A 23,527-nucleotide genomic window follows, 5' to 3' on the forward strand; every position below is an offset into this window, starting at 1 on the left:
GACCTAAGATGTGTTTGATGAGTGCGAAATAAACACCTACTACGCGCGGCGCGGAACACGCACGACGGTGTCGTGCACAGTGGGTAGGACGTTTGTGTAGCCGCTTTCAATATCTGGCGTAACCGACAACGTTTGTGATAGATTATGGAAACATATGACGTGATAGTTAATCAACCAGTAGTTATAGACAACGTAAGTACCCGTTTTTTGCGTGTTTCGCGTAGAACCTCGTATAGAACCTTTTAAATAAAGTTTTTAATATAAACCGTCCGCCATGTTCTTAGTCAATGAGTCACACCGAAAATCGTGCAGACAGTGCGCCTAAGAAGTTCGCGAAAGCAATCAGAGTTGGTAAAATTAACCGCCTGAGCCCAAACAGGCGAAAGCGCATCTTTGTCGCTATGCTTGTCTGATGACAAAGGCAGCTGCTGACAGATGGTCTGGGCGGAACACGGTTCCAGTGGCCTGTGTTGCTTTCGACTGTTGTGTGTTTCTTCTTTTCTTATGTCACTTATTGCTAAGTTTACCTGTCCACACCTGGTATGTGACATGTGTTGCTTTTGAACGCAAAATTCGCATCTCGCACTCTAGTTTTTGTGTTTGTTTTTTTGGCAGACAAGCTAGTGGTTTCGCCTACTTGCCTAATCGACGCGTGGGCGTTGTTGTAATTCATTCTCTATTTTGTTTCTGCGAAGTACCCTTGTCATTGCATAGTGCAAAGCACGGTGGTGCAGAGAAAATTCGATGCATTGCTGTTATGTTTGCGGCCTTAGATCTGTAGGCACGATCGTAAGCATCGTGTACGAGTATATCGTGAAGTGTCAACCATTGCTCAGTAGTTTATAACAGCGCAACTAAGAGCGTGTTTCTTTTTCGTTTATTCTTGCATTGTTGACATACGGATGCATCTATCTTACAGTCCACGAAATGATTTTGTGCACTTAGGGTTCCGGCGTCATAAAGGCAGGTTTTGCTGGCGACCAAGTACCGAAATGCCACTTCCCAAACTTGTATGTAGATACACTCGTTGATCTTATATCGCTATTTTTCGCCCTGGCTTCTCAGCATTTATACAATGCGAGACTCTGTTTTATTGCAGCATTGGGCGACCAAAGCACAAGAGGGTCATGGCAGGTGCCTTGGAAGGAGACATATTTGTGGGGCCAAAAGCAGAGGTATGCATTCAAAGCACTTATGACCCATGACTTCGTTTCTGCTCATATTATGCACCGCCAGTGAGGTCAAGCAAAGCTTACACTTGCTATGCCAACACCACCTGGTGCATGCATGCTACTCTGTCTGGATACCAGTATGGCACACGTGACATGCATTCTTGCTAACTATTTTCTGTAAAGTTTACGAATTTGGGATTATTTTTCGATTGTTGCATTATGGTTACGAAAAATAAATTCTGTCCACCATAACGTTTCCCTCGTTGGTACCTTCCGTTGGGAGCCTTTTGATGGTGAAAGACGCCAGAGGGCTACTTGAGCCAAGCAAGTTTATATAGACAAGTTCCTGAAGCAGGCAAAATCAGCAACAGCAGAGTCACTGAAAAAGTAACTGATCTAAAAACAATCTATTGCTTGTCAGTCTTTGCTGCTCGAAGATTGATGCTACGTGTGTGTTGTGTCTAAAGGTAAACTAAAGTGTTTATGGTGCCCCTTAAGAGGCATGCGCTCCGGACAAGCTTTAAAAAAAAAAATGCATTCATCCTCCCTCTGCCCTGCTCAATGGCCTGTCCACAAGAATTTTACACAATTTTAAGTTCGCAGATTGGCAGGCATGTACTGGCGCGGTCACCCACCGCTAGCGGAAACAAGGGAGCCTGTAGCAGTACTCTGCGGAGCACCTCTGCCGGTGCCTCGCAAAATCTTACGGAGCATTCAACGCGTCGTCTGCTACGCTTCCTCTCCTTCGCTACTTTCGCTGCATGCGTTGGTATCTATATATAGATTGTGTGCACTAGCGGCTCTGAGTATTCATTCAAGTGCTGCGAAAGCCAAATGTATGCAGGCTGATTGATCATGCTGCATGCAGGCACATGATAATTTGGAATGTGAATAATGCTTCTATGGCAGTTTCCATTTGCTAAGGATCATTTTAAACTTCTTTATTGCTTTGTAAAAAAACAATGCCGATTTCAAAGCTGTGTGCTTTGAATTTATTCGAAAATAAATGTAAATTATCACTTTCTGAGTACAACAGCTGGCACCGTGGCAAATCCGCTTGGGTGACAGCAGTCGGAGCAGTCGTCTGGCTATGCGAACTTGGATATTTTTACTTAGAGTGATTTTGCGTGACTCGGCACCAGACGCGTGTGCGTTTAAGCCGACACCATTTCTGGAACTGTGCCAAGTTTGCTATTTTCACTCAGTACCAAGTGCACCATCGGCCGTATATTTTGACGCGTCCAGTGCCGAGTGTCGGGAAATCTAATATCCCTGAGAGTGATCACCCGAGTATACCGCCCCTGTAGGACGAAGCATTCAGCTTGGGTTGTTTCAACCCATGATGCGATTAGTGCTGGGTTGCATTGCTCTCAACAACAATCGTTCCATAATCCAGCATGGCAGGAAACAGTGAGGCATTCCAGAAGTGACACACCAAGCTTGTGTGTTCCAGGCGAACAACAGTAACTAGTGCTTAAACTTGCTCACATCACCCTTGGCAATTGTTGCGCAGCATTCGTCCTCTGGAATTATAGCCATTGTGTAATGACTTACTACAAAGAAATGAAGTGGCACAAAAACGTGGCAGTTCTTTATGAACGGTCACGGAGAACAGGGCCTTATCAAAAGTTGGCATCATTCTAATTACGCCAGTGTGTCTTTAAGTATTTGCAATAAACCCACTGACGTTGTGAAGGGTTGGTGGGCTCTAGCTCTTCATTATTATCAGCAATGCAGCTGGAGCTGCACTTTTTATGGCCTTTCCATCAAGAAGAATGCAGCCACGTTTGTGACCTGATTTACATGATGGGACGGATTGCCAATTTAGTCTGCGGACGACCGTGACATGGTTGAGCTGCAACAACTGTCGCCGGTAGCACCTCATCTGCAGTATTTTTGAGTGTGGTGGGGTTCGGCAGCACTGAGCTATGTTGTGCTCATCCGTTTGCTGGATTGGCATTTCATCCTGTCGTGTGAATCCCACTTTAGGCACAAAACTTTATTGCCCTTGACAACATGGCAATCAGAAACATCGAAGCAGTGCGAGCGGAAGAAGGAACTGTAGCAGACGACGCTCCGTGTGCTCCGCAGAGCGCTGCCACGGGCTCTCGTGTTCCTGCTAGCAGTGGCTGCACCTGTACATGTATGCATCATTCATGCATATGTGCCATTTATTTATTTATTTATTTATTTATTTATTTATTTATTTATTTATTTATTTATTTATTTATTTATTTATTATTATTTATATCAAATACTCTGAAGGCCCAAGGGTGCTAAATGTCCAGAAATCTCCCAGGTTAATTTTTCTGTGTGCATTCATATTCTAGAAAGCTTGCTAGTTGATTCAAAGTGTGTGTACAGGTAGGAACAAAATTTTGCGGAATCTGCGAGCGCATTTCAAACTGCGTTATTGCACCGTCTGACGAAGCAAGAGTGTTGTACTGCATATTTGCAGGCACACAAGCACAAAAATATGCGATGACATCTCGTAACACCAGGTGCTTGCATCATCAGAAGGTGCAGTAATGCACTTTGGCATGTGTTCGCACACGCCACAAAATTTTGACCCCGCCCGTACCTGAGGAATAGACTTAGTTCAGTTCTGTAAGCTGGCTGCTGTGCAAAGCTCTGTAGGGACAGTAAACTCTTCACAGATCAACCTTTGCATTTGTATTTGAAAGTGAAGGGGAAGGTAATCTGGCCTCCGTAAGCCACTTCCCTGTATCAGCTCTTGGCTGACTGCCTTGAAGATAGCTTGTGGCGAGTGTTCCTCTAAAGGAGTTATTAGTTGCAGCGACAAGACCAGGAAGTGTGCACTGCTGAGTTGGGACATCGTGCGGAGAAGTTTTAAAAAAAGAAAACAAGTTGATATGTATGGACATCAGCAGCATTTTTTCGCCTGAAAGCTTGAAATAGTAGTGTGGGGGGGGGGAGGGGGGGGGGGGTCTGTTGACGCAAGCTTTTGGTGACTGAGCAACCAGCTTAGAGAGCTGTTGAAAGGGTCTTTCTTTTTTAATGTTTTCATATGAGCTTGAACTGTGCTTGTAATGCTCTCAAATGTAGTCCCAAACCTTAATTCTTAAGGGGCAGAAAATTTGTGTGTTTATAGAACAACCCATTACAGCTTGAGTAACATATAGTTGGTGTTGAATACTGCAAGATTTAAAACATACAATAAACAATCCTGTTGATGAAAGCTGGGCCCTGCCTGCCAAACACAACTTCAAGAATGTCCATGACTGTGCAAAAGTATTGTGTTGCCAACATAATTTGAACCTAAACACATTGAATAAGAGTACATACTGGCATCACAAACACAAAGATGTCAATGTTCAACTCTTTTCTCTGGAACACGTCTTTACTTAATATTGTAGCATAGGTACAATCAGAAGTGTCTTAAAATGCACACAGCACGGTTCCATTAGTAATTATGGTTTTCATGTGTTACCTCCCTGATGTGCAGTGCCCAAAGGGGTTTTTGTGCTGTTGTAGACGGAAACCTTGCAGCTCAAAAGCCACTACAAATGCAAGCTTAAATGTGTCGGGTTGCGACTGAGCAGTTCATAGCTGCAGTTGTGCTTAACCCTTTCTGTACTGGTGACGAGTATAGTCATGAGGTACTATACCTCGCACTGCAAGCTGATGAGTGTATCTTTCAGGGTTGCAGTTCTCTACACTAGATAGTGGTGTGTGAGTGTTAGTATGCAACTCTCTTTTCCATTTGCAACTTGCGCCACCATTCTTAAAGCGTAGCCATGTGGTTCCAGAAGCAACAATACAACAGTGAAGCCACAACTAAGGCACTGATAAATACATTTGGCGATAGCAGCGCCACTGTCTCACAGTTTGGCGCTTTCTTTGATGATCAACGTCCAGACAGCTGCATCCGAAATGAGTATCTTGTTTTTCTTTTTTTATTACAAAAAATCGCATAATAAACATCCTTCTTTTTCTTCTTCGTATTTTGAAGTCGTTGGCATGTGTTTGGCATGTGTTTCGACAGATGGTGCCGCCAGGCTATGGGAAATGAAAAATCCAGCTCCATGTGATGTCTCGGCACTTGCAACATGATATTTCTATTGTTCGCTGGAAATAGAACAACTGCCATAGCCTGTGTGTGTAAATTTGTAATAAAGTGGTTCTAGATTGTCCTAGACAAAGTGGGAAGGCATGTAGACAATGAGGGTAATGCAGGTCGACCACGATCGTTCATGTCACGACAAGCTTGGCTCCTTGACAAGCGCGTATGATGGCGGACCTATGTGCAACTCTGCTCCTGTAGGGAACATATACAGTAACTATAGTGTTAGTGTCCCCAACTAACTAGTGTCGGACTAGCGTTAGTGGTATTATGTGTAGTTTTCTTTATTAAGGGTTGCTTGAACGCTTGCATTGAAAACAAGGTTGCCTGAGCACTGCATTTATAAGAAGTTTCTCGGAATTTTGTTGCAATTTTTATCATTTCCTGCAGTATGAAAAGGGTTAAAAAACACAGTGAAAAGTATTTTAGTGGAAATTGTCACTCAAAAATTTCTACTTGCACATTCTGAAATTCTTCTTGCATTGCTTAATGGCTTACAATTTACAAGAAATAGTCTGGCTGTGTAGTAGGGGTGTGCAAAGGTTTCAAAGAATCGAATAACGAATTGAATATTATCCAATTTGATTCAGGCTCCTCGAATCAAATAGTCAGTATTCGATGAGGTCCTTTGATCAAGTAGTCACTATTCGAAAATGTGAATATTTTTCTAATAGTTTTCTAATATGTGTCATTGAGTGTACACGACCAAACATGAAATTGAAGTAAAAATGCAATAACTTTTATCCTATCCACAGTGGACATAACTTACTAGAACCTGCTGTGGCGCTCAGACAGCCAAACATTTCCAACTAAACATTGCACTAAAATGTTGTGTAGACACAGCATTTGGCAGTGGGTATTGTTTGGTACTTTTTGCAGATGTTGCACCTGCGTCCTTAAATTATGAATACTTATGATTAATTATCCTGTTGACTGTGCTATACTGTTCTACAAAGCACGAAAAAAAAAAAGGATCAGCGCACATGTGTGTCAGCCCTTTCTTTCGTCCTTTGTAAAACAGTATAGCGCAGTCAACAGAAGGATGCCATACCAACTAGCCCCAGTAGAAAGAAGCCTTATGATTACTTAAGAATTAAGATCAGTAATCATGAATAAATATGAATGTTTCATTGCAATATACTTTATGCCATGAGTAGTCGAACTAGATTAATGTAATTTTTTTTTTTTTTGCTCTACCATCGCCGCAGATGGCACACACTTCTGATTTGTTTGGGAAGGTATTCACAAATATTTACCAATAAGGCTACTTTTCTAAACTTCCTTTGATAGTGCATGGCCTTGTATTCTCTGAAAAGCCCAGAGTTTCTGAACAAACTGCTTAGTTCTTCCTAATGATCCCTTTGTACTTTTAATAAAGCACACTTTGTAATGTGCAGTTTAGTGACCAACTTTGTAATTTGAATACCAGGATGTGAATATTGTTTGATAATAATGATAAGAAGGCAGTACATTATTCTCAGACTATTTGAAAAATATTCTATATTCAATTCGCCTCCAGCAGTGTTCAATTTGTATTTGATTCGGTCTCAAAAACTACTATTCACACACCCCTACTGTGTAGGCTAAAAGCTGTAATGAAACAGCTTGACAGGTGCCAAGGCAGCCGTTGCATGGCTTGCGTAGCATTGTGCTTAAGGTATATTAGGCAATAATGCATTCATCAGATTTTATGGGAGTAACAAATCAAGCGTTTTACTAAAGTTGCAATAGAGGCCTATAGAAAGGAATGATGAAACAAAAGAAAATACAGGTAGTAGACAGATAAAGGACTTTGCTGCAGACTAATTGAGACATAAAAAAATGCTGTGCTTTTCGTAAAACAAAATATAATACCAAAATATCTATTTCAGATTTGAAAGTAATTTAATGATAAGAGGTTACTTTACTCTGCTTTGAAATGAAAGAAAACGGCAAAATAGCAAAAAAAAAAAAAAAACCATCGATATGATCTACTTCTACATTAGTTGCAATTGTGTTTTGGTTGGATTGTCTTGGAAGTGATATTTGATATGAGATGCCAAGGGGCCTCTTGCATCACATTTAATGTTCTTAAGTTTGTTTCTTGTAGGAGCACAGAGGTCTCTTGAGCATTCGCTATCCGATGGAACATGGCATTGTCACAGACTGGAATGATATGGAGAGGATATGGCAGTACATCTATTCCAAAGAGCAGCTACAGACATTCTCTGAAGAGGTATGTGTGATATCATCACTGAAATTTCATAAGTTTACCAGTGCTTTGTTGCAGCATCCCGTCCTCCTCACCGAGGCTCCCATAAACCCGCTACGAAATCGGGAACGCTCCGCAGAGATATTTTTTGAGACATTCAATGTTCCAGCATTATTTGTGTCTATGCAAGCCGTCCTGAGCCTGTAAGTTTTTGCTGAGTGAAAAGAGGAGTGCATTGGTGCTTACTCCCTGCTGGTTTGTCCACCAGGTATGCCACAGGTCGGACAACGGGTGTGGTGCTTGACTCCGGTGATGGCGTCACACATGCAGTGCCCATATATGAGGGTTTTGCCATCCCCCACAGCATTCTGCGAGTGGACATTGCTGGCAGGGATGTTACCGCCTATCTACGCCACTTGCTGAGGAAGGAAGGTACCAACTTCCACACGACAGCAGAATTTGAGATTGTCAAGACGGTGAAGGAAAAAGCGTGCTATTTGGCCAATAACCCCCAACGAGAAGAGACAATGGATACGGAGAAGGCTCATTACACACTGCCCGATGGAACTACTCTTGAAATTGGACCAGCACGTTTTCGGGCACCTGAGGTTCTCTTTCGACCAGACCTTATTGGCGAGGAGTTTGAGGGCCTGCATCAAGTGCTCGTCTTCGCAATCCACAAGTGTGACATGGATCTACGTAGGGTTCTATACCAAAACATTGTTCTCTCTGGAGGGTCTACACTTTTCAAAGGTAGGGGGGGTGCTGAGTACCTTTGGGAAGGTATCAGAGCATGCGTGCTGAAAAAGTGACTGCTCACATTGGTTTGTCTTGCTGTAGGCTTTGGTGATCGGCTGCTTGGTGAGGTGAAGAAGATATCACCCAAGGGAATCAAAATCAGGGTGAGTCCTATTTGGCTGTGATGAGCTTATTTGTTTCTGATGCATAATCTCGTGCAGATATCAGCCCCACAAGAACGGCTCTACTCTACCTGGATTGGTGGCTCCATTCTGGCTTCTCTTGACACATTCAAGCGCATGTGGGTATCCAAGAGAGAGTACGAAGAGGAAGGCATGCGGGCCCTTCATCGCAAAACTTTTTGAACTGTGGCCACTCGTGTAATAAGACTTCTTGCGTCCCCCCTCCCTTATTTTTTAAAATGCTGGCTGTTCAGTTCTTTTAGCCGTAGGTTTGGTTTTTATTTATTATTCTTGGTATCCTGGGAAGCACCACCTCACATTGAGGCAGGACATACTATGGGCAAAGATGACTTGTTGAAGTCTGTTTATGCTGGCCTAGAATCTATACGCCAGCGCTGCATTTTGAGTGCCACTTTTGGCAACCTTGTGGTGTGCAAGACCATCTTAAACTGCTAAACGCTTGATCACTTTTGTGATGTGGCAGGCCTTACTAGGCACATTCCAAACAGTTGCCACTTGCATGTCCAGCATTGCCATGAAGTAAGCTTGTTGCTTGTTTTGGTTAGTTTGCATGGAACATTTCGTGGCTTGCCTTACAATACAGCTTTGCCTTAAATGGTGTGGCTCAAATGGCACAGCTGCACCCAAGCCCTCTGTTTTTCTTGGGCATTCATGATCATGTATGATACACTGCATAAAATGGCTGCTGCTGGCATCCATATAAAATAAATTTTTGTGCACCTTTAAAGGTGTTCTTTTTTAATGCTTTTGAAAGTGTATAAATATTATTAAAATCAAGATTATGCACATTCATAAGCAAAATGTTCCTTTTTAGTGAGAGAGAGAGAGGGAAGTTTTTTACTTTGTATGGGTAATGGCTGAACGAAGAAAAGTTATGCATAAGTGTGGCCAGGAATAAACTCATTGCTTATTGTACTCTTCTGATGAAGGGTAATAAACAGTAGAAAAGAAGCTTTTTATGCTTTTGTTTGAAGTAAAAGTGAAATGGGTTCATGGTGTTTCTGCAGGCAAGGCACTAGCAAGGTACTGCACATGATTTTAATTTTCAGGTTCAGACCAGTTTAGGCAAAAGCCTCGTATCAGAGTGAAGCGCAGTTCCATGTGCCGTGAATGAGAACACCTGATTAGCATTCATCTGACGATAACTCTTCATGTGGGACTTTAATGCTGATGTGAAAATTTGCTATATACAATCAGCCTTGTAAAGCCATGCTTTGTATAGGTGCAACACTTGCTCTTGGAAGCATACTGCATGTTCCCCGACATACTGCACAGCAATGTAAGTACAGTGTGCATCATCTAACTGATGCGGCGAAATTTCTTTCCATACAGAGTTACGGTGTACGTTCAAGCTAATGTTTTGTTTCTGGTGTCAAATCTTATACCAAGAAAATTTTTAATACAGCTCATCTGTCTGCCTTAAGCTTTCAAACAAAATGACGATTAGTGTATAGGGTATTCCATCTCAAATGTACTCGTTGTATGTCAGGCATATATATGATTATTTTACCCACTATGGTGGCTTGGTGGCAGCGGTGTTCTGCTGCTGAGCACGAGGTTGCGGGTTGGATTCCTGACCGCAGCATTTGCATTTCGATAGAGACTAAATGCAAAAATGCTCGTGCACCTAAAGAAGCCCAGGCAGTTTTCCTTAATCGGGAGCCCTCCACTAGGCTGTCTCTTGTAGGCCCCATGTGTGTTTAAGGAAACCCCCACAAGATAATTTTTTGTCTTATTGCATTTGGAAGATATCACACATGGTTATTTCCACTTGGAAAATGTTTGAAATTTGAGCATTACTTTGATAATGGGTGTCCCACGAACATTTCGAAAGAATGTTGTTTGCACTGTTATAAAATTTATGCTCTCTAATCTAAAGCTTATCAGTTTTTTGTTTTTTTTTCATCTGCATTTCAAGTTGTTTTTGACTGCGAAACAAAATGGTAAAAGGCAGTGTGTGTGAATTTTTTGACAACTGCACTATGGATATATAAAGTGTTTAGAGTAAAGTTAATGTTTTAGGAGCCAGGGCCCCCAGGGCACCCTCTCTGGAACTTGCACACTGAAGCAGTACTAGTAGGAAGGAATTGAAGAATAAAACATTTTTAGTTCTCTTAACACTTGATTCCAAAAATTCTACAGTAACACTTTTGAACTGAAAAAAAAAGAAAGAAAATTTAATTATAGCTTGATTGCTCAATTGCACAGTAGTAGTTTGGGTTCCTGTTAGTCTAAAAATGTCGAGCACATGTATGGTTTTATGTTGCAGTCTTTCGTTTCATACATAATTTTATATATATTTGCAATGCACCAACTAGCTCTGCTAGAAGGTCTACTCATTGTTTGCTGAAATTTCAAATGCTCAAGGTTCCAAAAGGTTTTTGTGGAACATTTACGGAGGTTACTATTTCTAATTGAAGAAGTAAATATCCATGAAAAAAAAAAAACGGTGTGGTTGTCAAGACATCTGGTACACTTCAAGATGACCCGTATATACAACCTTTGCCGAAAGTTCAAGAACTTAGTTTTTATTGCTCTACTGTGATATTCATGTACAAGAAATGGCGCTTATTCAGTAATTTGATACCTGTTCTGAGCAGACGTGGCTTTGAAAGTATTTCTCTGTGAACTTACTAGGTTGCAGAGCTCGCCACTGTTTGTTGGTGCATTTAGTTGGAAGCAACACGAGGGACATTATGGATGGAAATTTCAAGCAGAAAGTTAAGGCTAGAAAACGCCTCTGCAGTTAACACTAAATATGACGCAGCAAACATATGATGACAAGGTATTATTGAGAAGCCGTAACTTGAATGGCACGTAAGGCTGCAGCAAGGCACAGATTCAGTGTAACAATTTCAAAGTAGGCATGTCATTTCATATGTGTAACCTTTGAGGAGGCAGTTATAGCAAGAAGTCATTCATGTCTCTGTGCACATATCAGAAGAACAAAAAGAAACAAGATGAGCAATTACTTTTGAACGGTTGGAAAGGACCAGAATTGGTGCCACAGTTTTTTTATTTGTTACTGCCAAAGATGAAGTTGATGCTACCAGTATGACCAGTGTTGGTAACTTTTTGTTAACAAAATGTTGGCATGTATTCCTGTCTGTACACACTGCTGTCATTTTTGTACAACCGCTCCTGCTATAGCCCTAATGAGCTGCAGTATGTACAAAAAGTCACCAGGTCGCAGTCCAAAAGTTTAAATTTTTTGCAAAAAAGTTGCTAAGTGATGACTTGGAATTATTGCTTTTTTTTATGATTTAGTTTTTATTCTTGCATGCCTTGTCTTTTTTTTGTCTAGGTGGTGGCGAGTGAACAGTATATAGACGCTTTGTGTCAAGTTCCATGAGTGTGATCAGGTTTTCCAATGTCTTGATGATTACTGCAGCAGTACCATCTTCTATTTTGATCAATGCCAAGAGTGTAATCACAATTCTGTTTTCCTGAGCACTGAAGTTGCAAAGCACTTCACCAAACAACTTTGTTGAAATATCCATAGCCTCATTGATGGTCAGGATGTGCTTCAGATCGCCAACGTCGGCCATCAAATCAGCATGAAGTATGAAAACATCTTCATTACAATGACAATCTGCATGCACTTTTTAAGGTGCATGCAGATTTAAGGTGCTGCGCTCTTGCTGTCTATGAATTGCTCCTGTGAGAGCTCGGCGAGATGATCAGCGGAAAGGGACGCTGCATACTTCCAAAGGAATAAGCACATACTTGCTTCATGTTTTCCACTGGAAAAGTCATTTGAAGCTCGAAACTGCAGCTACCTCGGCCGGGAACTGCAGTGGAGCTCTGATGATGATCTTCTGCTTTGTTGTGGCAGCATGATTTTTTTACATGTGGTTGTTGCTGCAATAGACAGAGGGGAACTTGGTGCGTCATGTTCCACTTAATGTAACCACTTTTGCAAATAAGGTAAGGAATGCCAAAATTTTCTATAGTGCTGGTTGTACTTCGGAGGCATAGTGTTGCGACTGGGGGTCCGAGGATTTGTGGTATCCATTCCGCAGAAGGGGGAGCAAGAGGACATTGGGCTGTGCCCGACACCAAAGACGTTTACACACACACGTTTATATTACATATTTGCAAGAGTAGTTTAAGAAATGCTGAAGATATGAGGTTCGCGTTCAAGTTCCAGCTGTCGAAGTTTACCAAGCGTGCGTCCCCTCTTTTAACACCTTCGTTCTCTTTGTCCTGTCGCCTTCTCCCAATCCGGCGTCAGGAGACAGATGTCACCATGGAGGTGGGTTGGAGGTGGGTTGCATTTTTTTCTCCGAAGAGAGCTTTATGCCCAACACAGGCACCTCACGGGGCACGAACAGGGGAGGAGGGAGGCACACACCCCGTCTCCGACGTAGCAGTGCGGGCGGATGACGAGGGACCTGAAGGAAGGTCCCCTCCCGGCAGAGCCCAACTGCCGGCCATGATTCCTCATGGTCAGGATGGCTCGGTCGGTGTCGTTGGCTTGTTCACGGCTCATTCATTATCTCCGTGAGTGACTGTTTTGAAGGTTAAGCGGCCGATCACACCAATAGTTTATCCTTTTACCGTACCGATACAACATCGATATGCTGTTGAATGGTGAGACATGCAAAGGCTCCCACGCTGTACTAGAACATGTTATGTCACCTGACTTGTAGCTGGAAAAGCACAGTTTTGTTTCCTATATGGTTAGTTCTTTTTCCATGTGATGGCAAGTGTTGGATCGAGTGTGAAAACAGCGTAAAAGTAAAGAACAAAGAAGGCTGCTTCCACTATCGCAGTGTGCGCTCGCCAACAGCTCACCAAAAATTGCAATTTAGCTGCATATACGTAATTTCTTTGATGATCAGCGAAGCAGTTGCTCTTACAATGCTGCTTGGAACAGTAACTGGCAAACAAAAAGTGAATGACAATGTAGCTAAGACTAAAAAAAAAAAGAAAGCTATTGTCATTAGCGTGCCTGAAAACTCAATAAACACAGCAAACAGTTGCTTAGTTATGAACATTTAGTATGACCCTCAAATGAACTGCTGAAGTGCCCATTGAAAAGCTCATGAACTTAAAGAAAGTGACAACCTTCGAAAACAAGGATAAGGTTGATCCCATTTCTTCATGCTAGTAGCTTGGTGTGCTATGAATGTGTCTAAAGGTAAAAAATCTACATTTACTTGCTAAAATGTTTGTATGAAGCAATTTCGCTGTGGCATTTTTGCCATCTTAACAGTGGTTAGGTTATTACTCATTATTGCAAGGCTCCATACTGCTGTAGCAGTCCAGATATATCTATCCAAATGCTGAATCACTTCTCTGACAAGACCCCCATATTCACCGAACCTTGTGCCATGTGATTTTTCTCCCCCAAATGAAAATGCTGCTGAAAGGAAAGTGTTGGGAAGACAGCAGAAATAGATATGTTGTGCGCAGAAGGGACGTCACAAAGAAGATGAACAACAGAGTGCTACTACAAACTATTTTATTGCTGCTTGATCAGCACCAAGTGTATGAATTTGTGTATAGGAGGGGTGCTTATAAAGTTTGTATTGTCGGTAACATAAATTTCTAGCATGCTTACACGATAGGCATCAAAATTTTAGGAAAATATAAAAATTGTATTGTATATACTGCAGAACACCATTTCATTTTGATGCTCTAGTGGTGTCCTGCTGTACTATTTAGAATACAATATGCAGTCGAGGACAGCAGAAAACTAGGTGGTGTGATGAAGTTAGGTAATTTGCAGGCGGCAAGTTGGAATCTGCTAGCACAAGACGGGTAATTGGAGATCGCAGGGAGAGGCCTTCGTCCTGCAGTGGACATAAATATAGGCTGATGATGGTGATTTATATCTGCTAAAACCAGAGATGTACTCTCATTGTGATGCCTATCATGCATGCCTGTTTAAAATTTATGGTACTGATAATACGAACTTTATGAGCACGCCTAATATATATTGGTGATGTCATCTTTTAAGACCACCAACTAGCCCTGGACCTTGTAATGTTCTGTAATGTTCTATTTCATTTTTTATTATGCATTGCTCTGAGTGGCTGATCTCTGCAAGAACAGTGGTGTGTTGTCCGAACCATGTCTGAGCCACTCTCGAATAGCGAAAAGAACGGAATTGTTGGAAAACAAAGCCCCAAATGAAGCTCGTCTGTATACTTTCATAACATCCAGAAACAATGACAGCTGTGCATAAATAGCAGCGGGAAATACTTTCAAAAACAAGCTATTAGACAGCAAGTTGAATAATTTTTTAATTTTTTCAATCCTGGAACCTTTCTGACAGATTGTATAATAGGTTTCCATGTGAGTTGACTTTTGGATCAAACAACGAAAGCTTTTAGATGGCAGAGCTTACAATTTTAACCACTTAATGCACAAACTTTTATATTGTGAAAAAATCTGCAAAGGCCTTTTTTATGCCAGAAAAGCCCAAACCTGTATCATTTTTCTTAAGAAATGCATGGTTGCGATGTTGAGCTAGAACTGTCGCATATCATATATGATGCATCATGCCAGTTATGGATATATTTGACAACCATATAGAAAGACGTTTCAATTAGAAACCTCAAAAAAATGTCAGAACCATTGAAAAACTTAGAACTTTGCAGTAATTAATCGAGTGTAGCTAGAGTTCATACAAGTTTCTTTAAAGTTTGACGACTTCATCTTCGACTAAATTATAACTTATCTAAGCTGTATACCTTAGTGCGCTTCCTTTTATGTGGATTTTTGTTTTGTATAGGCTTTAGGAGCTTCTTGCAAGAAGAAATAATACCGTCGTCCTACTAGAGTTCTTTGTTGCTGCTCTTGTCTTTAGCTCTTGGAACACGTACGGCTGGCCCCACGCTATGTCTATCGTAACTACTGCTGGAATTCTCGTGTTGACATATTAATCACAATGATGGTGCTAATCAGCAGTAAAAGGTTATATTTTGGCGCTAAGCTTGTTTTTTCACAATAAAGCAAATGTCTGCTGTCGTTACACAAGATAAGCCATAACTCCATGCTGTCTCATTCATGATACAGCAATTAATACTTGCCTCACAGAAACACCAGAATGTCTTTCTCGTTCGAAACGTCACAGTAGACTAATCAAAGCAAACAAACCCCCCATTATTTTTTCTGTGCTACTTTCAATTGTAAAAATTATGAAGATGACCTTTTCTCATACTTTTTGCGCACAGTATGACGAGCTGTTTGCATACACATTTTGTGATAAAAACAACTCGGATTATTTCCAAATAAATAAGCTATAAATTTCATTGCTAGAGATGACACAGATGATGGGTAAGTAGAAGAATTTGTTGTATGTGTATCGATTTGACACATGTAGTAAGGGGTGAAGTATCATATTTTCCGGTGTAATGACGCACCGTTGTACAAGACACACCCTGCTTTTCGCAAGATTTGAAGAAAAAAATACTGGTACATAAGATGCACTTGTGTATAAGACCTATATTTACTTGCATGCCACAAATAAACTTCATTACATGTGGTTGCGTAAACTTGCCCTACTTACCAATTAACATGTCTGAGAACTTGGTCTGTGTGCGTAACGTAAAATTTGTGGGGGAAAAATCCGACGAACGCGTATTAAGAAACATCCCGCATAAGCGCAAGAGAAACCATTTGATTCGCTCAAAACCTTCAAATTTAGGTCTTAGTCTTCTGACGCGCTTTCAAAAAGTTCTGGAAGTTCGGGCAGTAGCATCACTGGGGCATTCCCTTCGGCTTCTTAATCGCTGTCGTCGCTGCTTCCGTCGTGCTCGGGCGCAGATGGAGCTGGTAGGCCTGCTTTGCAAAACCCTGTAGAGGACTAGCCACCGAAACCGCACTCTGAATGAAGCACGCCGCACGCGCCCTTTTGCTGAATAGCCGTGATCCCCCTCAATCATCCATGCATTTAGGACGCATCATTCGTAATGGGCCGTTGTAAAGGGTGGCGCCGCCACCGCGCTGGCGCCTGTTGGCGGCTAGAGAAGCCAAACGGTTCATTTAGTAGTTCGCTCATTCTGTGAATGCTAGACAATGCTTCGAAGCATCACCCTCGCCCTCCTTTCCAGCCTTCTATTGCAAATTAGAAACGCTTCCATAACGCACTGCCACTCTGGCTCCTGTGCCCTGCGGCTCACACACGCAGTGTGTCCGCCAACATGGCACATTGGAAACAATCTTTTGAGATTAATCATGAAGAAAACAAATAAGCTGCACAATGCAAGCTTTGCTCCGAAACTATACATGCTGTAGTCGGAGTTTCATCTCATTTGATTCGGCACCTAAAAAGAAAGCACGAACGCGAGTACGCGCAACAAGAGAAAGGGCTGGCAAGCCAGCCGGAGATAATGTCGGCCTTCATCGCTGGGTGCAGCTCTGTGCCTGTTCATCAAAAGGCTGCTCTTGAAGACGCCATAATATAAGGGCTCTATGAACACTACTTCTCTCAGCATAAAAATACCCTATGTCGTAATTTTAGCATTAACACATTTAAGCTTAAACAATATTAAAACATCATAAGCTGTTAAAACATGCTGACCATGCAAATACTATATGTAGCAGGAAAACTGCCCCTATGGGAATCAGTAGGGTGGTTGTACTGTACCAGCTATGTCACTAAGCGACTTTCCCTCGACCTTGGTAACGTGTTTTGCGTATTTTTGCAGTTAACTTGTCTGATGACATCAGTTTTATGGTGCATTTATCGGTAACTCGATAAAACTCAAGATGTCTTTCCTACGTTGAGGAATTACAGGAATGGAATTGAAGTGCCTGGCCATTCCCAGAGTGGGAATGGGCTAAGTTTTTTTCATTCCGAGGAATTGAAAGGAATGGAATTGTGGCAAGTTCTAATTCCCCGGATTGGAATGGAATCGGGGCACCCATTCAGCAACACTGGTCACAACCATATGAAGCCAAGGAAAGCATAGGGGAAATCTCTTGTTTTAATTGACGTGTAGAAATAATAAACTGAAAGGAAATAAAAGTGGACGAAAAACAACTTGCTGCCTGCAGGAGCTAAACCCATGCCTTCCACATTCCATGTGCATTGCTCTACCAATTGAGCTACGATGGGGGCTGTTCCCACATTTACATTCTTGGTTATTTATGTATTTGTACGAGAACTAACCTGGAAAGTGTTAACCAGTGTCACTCACAGTCATGACAGCGGATATCCTTTTGACCAATGGCGTCGCGTATACATGAACTTTAGTAGGAGCAGGCAGCTAACAAATCAACCCTAGTATGCAACCTGAGGGCATCAAAGCTGCCAGAGTATAGACCCTCACTATGCAATGAATGACAAGAAGGGGGAACCAAGAGGCCCAATGACCCCCCCCCCCCCCCCCAAAAAAAAAAAAAAAAATCAAATAAAAATGTATTTTCTAAAGTCGAACTTCTTGATGAAGTGTTAGGATGCATGGCAGGTTGTTCATTTATAATCTCGTCCCCCAACTTCTTTTTTTTTTTCCCTGTGTGTGTGTAGCTTAAACTAATTTGGACATTGGGAAAAAATATCATTTTCGCCATAAGGGCGAAGCAATGAATGCAATAGTAACATGTTCGAACATTACACGAAGTGTAAGACTCGTAGCTGTAGTGGCAGTATGAACTGAAGTAAACGTAAGCTAAGTAAAAACGAGCTGTTGTGGTAGGAGTCCTCTGTTTGAATCCTGCTATCAGACAATTTCATTTCTGTTTATTAATTAAAGCCAACATCTTTCTTAGCAACCTTACCACCACTTTTCCGTATAGGGTGTTTCAAAGCTCTTTCCTGGGCCGATCTCGAAGGTAGTGCACTGCCGCGCCAATAAAATTGCATCATTTTGAGGTTTGAGCTCTGTTATTGTTTCACACTTTTAATATTTACGTCTGAGAAGTTTAAGATAAAAGGCATGTGCTGTCGGTGTTTTGTTTAATGATGTAATTGTTTGTAGGCTGCCTTTTTCAAAGTTCTGAGCAATAATTCTGTCAAGAATGTAAGACTTTAGTGACAGAATGGTGTAGCAATATAACCCACATATACCACATGTCATGTAGCAAGTAATGGCATATAGTGTATATATTGCCACGCGTCTTCAAAAGGGGCCGACGACGTTTATTGAGAGCGGCTGGGCTCTGGCGAAAACGGCGGCGAGAGGCAACTATCGAGCGGTGCGGTTAGCACGCGCACTTCTTTCTTCTTGCGCCTCTGCGCTTGCCCTATGCCCACTACTACAGGTGACAATATGTATACCTAAATATACACGGAACGTCACGGCGGTGACAACGGCAAAAAATTCGCTTGGAGTGTCCATATAAATACTATCGCAATAAAACTTGCATCTTGTATCCTTCTGGGCACTTAGGTTTATGTGCACCAACAGTGCCAATAAGAGCTGTATTTTTTTTTTTTCAGATTAATTTTAAAGATTAGTGTTAACACTTGCAAATCATACCCCTAGTGGGTTGTTCCTACTGGCTACTCTACGCTTGCCGCTCATGAGGTCAGCATAGGAGCAGCAGCATTGATGCCAACATCTTTCGAAGCTGTCTTGAATGCAAAGGACTATTATCATGAGTGACTCTGTTCTATCTGCTTGTTAAAGTTTCGGCAGTAATATGGCCTTTATACAGCATTTTTTTTTATGCTAAGAAGGCTTGTAAAGCACAACAGCATTTACAATTCTTTTATACTTGGAACACATAGTCCTAAAATGTCATGAGAAGCAACTCTCTGGGCTTTGTGATCCATTTTAGGGCTCTGTGTTTTTCAATTTTAAATCTTGCTTTTTTATAGGAATTTAACCATCTTATATGCGATATGAGAAGTAGAGAAATTTATAAAATCGCCACTTCCCCTACTCGATGAAAATAGGAGTTGTGCAGGCTAGTGAGAATAGTTTAAAAAATTACACTGAATACCTACAGTTGTCTTACAAAATAAACAGCAATTTATGCAGTTCAGCCTGGCATTCACTTAGTCAAATGAGGAAATGTTGCCTCTCAATTGCTTCATGCACTTTTATCCAGCAGCCACACAATAAACATGGGTACTATAAAACGTGACATGTTATCGTCCTTTCACTGCTGTTTGGTGTTGCACTGTTGGATGGTTTTCCAGCACGTGTGCTCAATTTTGATAGCCTGTTTGCCATGCCAATCTCTCTGCTGATCAAATAAGGTGGCACTGTGCACATGGCTACACCTTTGAAATCACTGGTCATGCTTCATTTGTCATGCACCTTGAGCTCAAGCGCTTGCTCTCCGAACACCATAGTTTGCTCTTAAGAGCACTGTTGTGCTGCAGAAACAGCCTACTAACATGGTCTGCAAATGTGGTGTCAGCAGCCCTGTTGTACTACAGAAATAATAAAGCACCCTGAAACACTGTTTAAACTTGGTAAATAAACCTTCCCAGTCACTATAAAGTGTTGTCACGAACACTTGAATCAATATTACTCTCATACAAACACATTTTCATTCAAAATATTGCCTGCACTTTCCTGCAAACCTCTGAAATACCCACTAGCTTTCACGCTTGTAACAATACATGAAACAAGATGGCTGTTAGACAAACTTTCATACAAAACTTATCAGTGCTTGGAAAGAGGAATCTTGTTCTGCTGTGCAGCATTGGTAAATAACAAATGGTAGCTCTAAAAGTGCAGTTTTGCATTTATATCTTGAGCGAATGGCACTAGCTTGAGTTGTGTTTTCCACAGCACACAATGCTGTGATTAAACTTGATGCCACAACGGGTACACAGCCATGGCATTCTGCTGCTAATTACAAAGACGCAGGTTCGATTCCCAGGGGGTGGAATCCATGAATGCTTGCATACAGAGCATTAGGTGCACATAAAAACCCATGGCAGTCAAAATCAATACAGTGTTCACCGCTACGGTGTTTCTCCTAGCCTCTGTTTACGTTGGGACTTCTCACCCCAGCAAAGGGTAGCCAGCCAGTCTATACACCGAGTAACCTCCCAATCCTTCCCTCTAGTCTTCCTCTCCTCCTACTATGCTTGTCATCCACTATTACTATGCAAGCTGCGGTGATGAAACATAGGTGACTAAACTTCTCACATGTATGCAAATTTATCTAGGATATGAAATTACAAGTTCAGCAGTGGGCATCTGTGATGCTTCACTGCAATTATTCCAGTTATTGAATGGTTCAGTAGGCAGGGTAAAAGACTTATTCTTGCCCAGTGTTGTTTGCATTGCTCATCACTGGTGACAACCATATGAAGTAACAGACAATGAAGCCAGAGAAAGCGTAGTGGAAATTAATTGTCTATTTAAAATGTAGAAATAAAATCATCAGCCTATATTTATGTCCACTGCAAGACAAAGGCCTCTCCCTGTGATCTCCAATTAACCCTGTCATGCGCTAGCCGATTCCAACTTGCGCCTGCAAATTTCCTAACTTCATCACCCCACCTAGTTTTCTGCTGTCCTCAGCTGTTGCTTCCATTCTCTTGGTATCCATTCTGTAACTCTATTGGTCCACTGGTTATCCATCGTACGCATTACATGGCCTGCCCAGTTCCATTTTTTCTCTTATATCAATTAAAATATTGGCTATCCCCGTTTGCTCTCTGATCCACACCGCTCTCTTCCCGTCTCTCAACGTTAGGCCTAAAATGTTTTGTTCCATCGTTTAAGCGGTCCTTAACTTGTTCTCGAGCTTCTTTGTTAACCTCCAAGTTTCTGCCTCATATGGTAGCACCGGTAGAATGCAATGATTGTACACTTTTCTTTTCGACGACAGTGGTAAGCTCCCAGTCAGGATTTGGCAATGTCTGCCGTATGCACTCCAACCCAATTTTATTCTTCTGTAAGTTTCCTTATCATGATCAGGGTCCCATATGAGTAATTGACCTAGACAAATGTACTCCTTTACATACGCTAGAGGTCAACTGGCAATCCTAAATTCTTGTTCGCTTGCCAGGCTATTGACCATTACCTTTGTTTACTGCATAATAATCTTCAACCCCACTCTTACACTTTCTCGGTTAAGGTATTCAATCATTTGTTGTAATTCATCCCCATTGTTGCTGAATAGAACAATGCCATCTGCAAACCGAAGGTTGCCGAGATATTCACCGTGGATCCTCACTCCTAAGCCTTCCCAGTCTAAGATCTTGAATACTTCTAAGCATGCAGTAAATAGCATTGGAGAGATTGCGTCTCCTTGCCTGATCCCTTTCTTTATAGGTAACTTTCTACTTCTCTTGTGGAGAAGCAATGTAGCTGTGGAATCTTTGTACATATTTCCAAAGATATTCACATATTCCTCCTGAACTCCTTGATTACGCAATACCTATATGACTGCTGGTATCTCTGCTGAATCAAATGCCTTTTCATAATCAATCATTTTCATAATTGTACTCCGCAAATTTCTCGATTACCTTATTGATGAAATGAATGTGATCCATTGTAGATATCCCTTCCTGAAGCCAGCCTGTTCTCTTGGTTGACTGAAGTCAAGTGTTGCCCTGATTCTATTGGAAATTGTCTTGGTGAATATTTTATACAATACTGAAAGCAAGCTAATGGGTCTATAATTCTTCAATTATTTTAACGTCTCCCTCTTATGGATTAGTATAATGTTGGCATTCTTCCAGCTATCTGGTACACTTGAAGTCGTGAGGCACTGTATAAAAGGCCACAAGCTTTTCAAGTATGATATCTCCTCCATCTTTGATTAAATCGATTGTTATTCCATCTTCTCCAGCAGCTTTTCCTCTGGTCATGTCTTGGAAGGCCCTTCTTTCATCGCTAGTTATAAAAGGAGCTTTTGTATCCTGTTCATCACTACTTCAAATGAAAGTAGCTTGGCTGCTCTGGGCACTGTACAAGTCAGCATAGAATTCTTCTGCTGTTTTTACTATGTCATCGAAATTGCTGATGGTACTACCCTGCTTATCTTTCAGTGAATACATCTTGCCTGGTCCTATGCAAAGTTTTCTTCCGACTGATTTGATGCTGCGTCCATATTTTACGGCTTCCTCAATCTTTCCCACGTTATAATTTCAAGTATCCCTTACTTTCTTCTTGTTGATCAGTTTTGACAGCTCAGTGAATTCTATCTGATCTCTTGAGTTGACACTTTCATGCTTTGTCATTTCATTATTAGGTCCTTTGTTACTTGGGAGAGCTTACCTACTGGTTGCCTTGGTGCCTTATCTCCCACTTCAACTGCTGCTTCTGAGGTCAGCCTAGTTACAGTCTCATTCCTTACCTCTATGTTATCTTCATCGTCCTGTTCTAAAGCTGCATATTTGTTTGCGAGCACCACCTGAATTGGTCTGCTTTTACCCTTAGTGTGTCTAGGTTGGCCTGTTTCTTCTTGACTAATTTTACTCTTATTAATTTTAACCTATGGTTACTGCACTTTACCCTACCTAACACTTCTACATCCTGCACAATGCTGAGATTGGCAGAGAGTATGAAATCTATTTCATTTCTTGTTTCTCCATTAGGCCTTTTCCAGGTCCACTTCCTGTTGTTACGCTTCCTAAAGACGGTATTCATTATTCTGAGCCTATTCCTTTCCACGAATTCTACCAACATCTCTCCTCTGGTGTTCCTAGAATCGATGCCGTAGTTGCCAATTGCTTGCTCACCAGCCTGCTTTTTCCCCACTTTTACATTGAAGTCGCCCATGACAACAGAAAAAACAGTAGAAATAACAAGGTAACGGGAAATGAAAGTGGACACATTTTCCAGACTGCACGTGCATTTCTAAGCGACTGCGGTGGCCATCTTCCTATGCATTCTCTGGCTTCATTGTCTTGTTTCGTATGGTTGTAACTAACAAAAAATCACATGCCTTATCAATATTGAGATATTCACTGGCCTCCTTTTCTCTCTTATTGTTGCATTTTGCATCTGTGGAAGCGTTCATTGTGTTCCACATAAACCTTGCTGTCTGCATTGGCTTTGTGTACCTCATCATGATGAAATTAGAGAATTTGCAGGCATGAGATGGTGTCAGCTGGCACAAGATAGGGGTTAGTGATGATCGCAGGGGGAGGTCTTCCTCCTGCATTGGACATAAATATGCTGCAGAAGCATATGCATTTGGGCTCGTTGGTTCATGATTTGAGCGGAAACATATGCTGTTGATAATGATGACTTATCTATGTCGTGCGTCT

General features: G+C 41.6%; 1 protein-coding gene across 2 annotated transcripts; it reads left to right on the top strand.

Moving 5' to 3' along the window:
• The first annotated feature begins 42 nt into the window (after positions 1–42).
• Positions 43–9,339, top strand: LOC119458451 (beta-centractin). Of its 2 annotated transcripts, none has more exons than XM_037720294.2 (8): positions 43–192; positions 946–1,010; positions 1,100–1,175; positions 7,346–7,471; positions 7,526–7,650; positions 7,716–8,200; positions 8,288–8,349; positions 8,407–9,339. In XM_037720294.2, the coding sequence occupies exons 1-8, from the start codon at positions 145–147 to the stop codon at positions 8,548–8,550; spliced, it is 1,131 nt and encodes a 376-aa protein (XP_037576222.1). In that variant the 5' UTR covers positions 43–144; the 3' UTR covers positions 8,551–9,339. The 2 variants fall into 2 exon arrangements, with proteins under 2 accessions (XP_037576222.1, XP_049521766.1); XM_049665809.1 differs by having other exon boundaries at positions 63–192; positions 920–1,010.
• Positions 9,340–23,527: the final 14,188 nt, after the last annotated feature.

The sequence above is a fragment of the Dermacentor silvarum genome, chromosome 1 (genome assembly GCF_013339745.2).
Source record: "Dermacentor silvarum isolate Dsil-2018 chromosome 1, BIME_Dsil_1.4, whole genome shotgun sequence".
NCBI classification, from domain to species: domain Eukaryota; kingdom Metazoa; phylum Arthropoda; class Arachnida; order Ixodida; family Ixodidae; genus Dermacentor; species Dermacentor silvarum.

What these genes read in the sequence shown, in the direction of transcription:
- LOC119458451 (XM_037720294.2), top strand. Translation starts at nt 145, where the DNA reads ATGGAAACATATGACGTGATAGTTAATCAACCAGTAGTTATAGACAAC. An exon ending in TTGTGGGGCCAAAAGCAGAG is followed by an intron (nt 1,176 to 7,345) that starts GTATGCATTCAA and finishes TGTTTCTTGTAG; the next exon opens with GAGCACAGAGGTCTCTTGAG. An exon ending in TACAGACATTCTCTGAAGAG is followed by an intron (nt 7,472 to 7,525) that starts GTATGTGTGATA and finishes GCTTTGTTGCAG; the next exon opens with CATCCCGTCCTCCTCACCGA.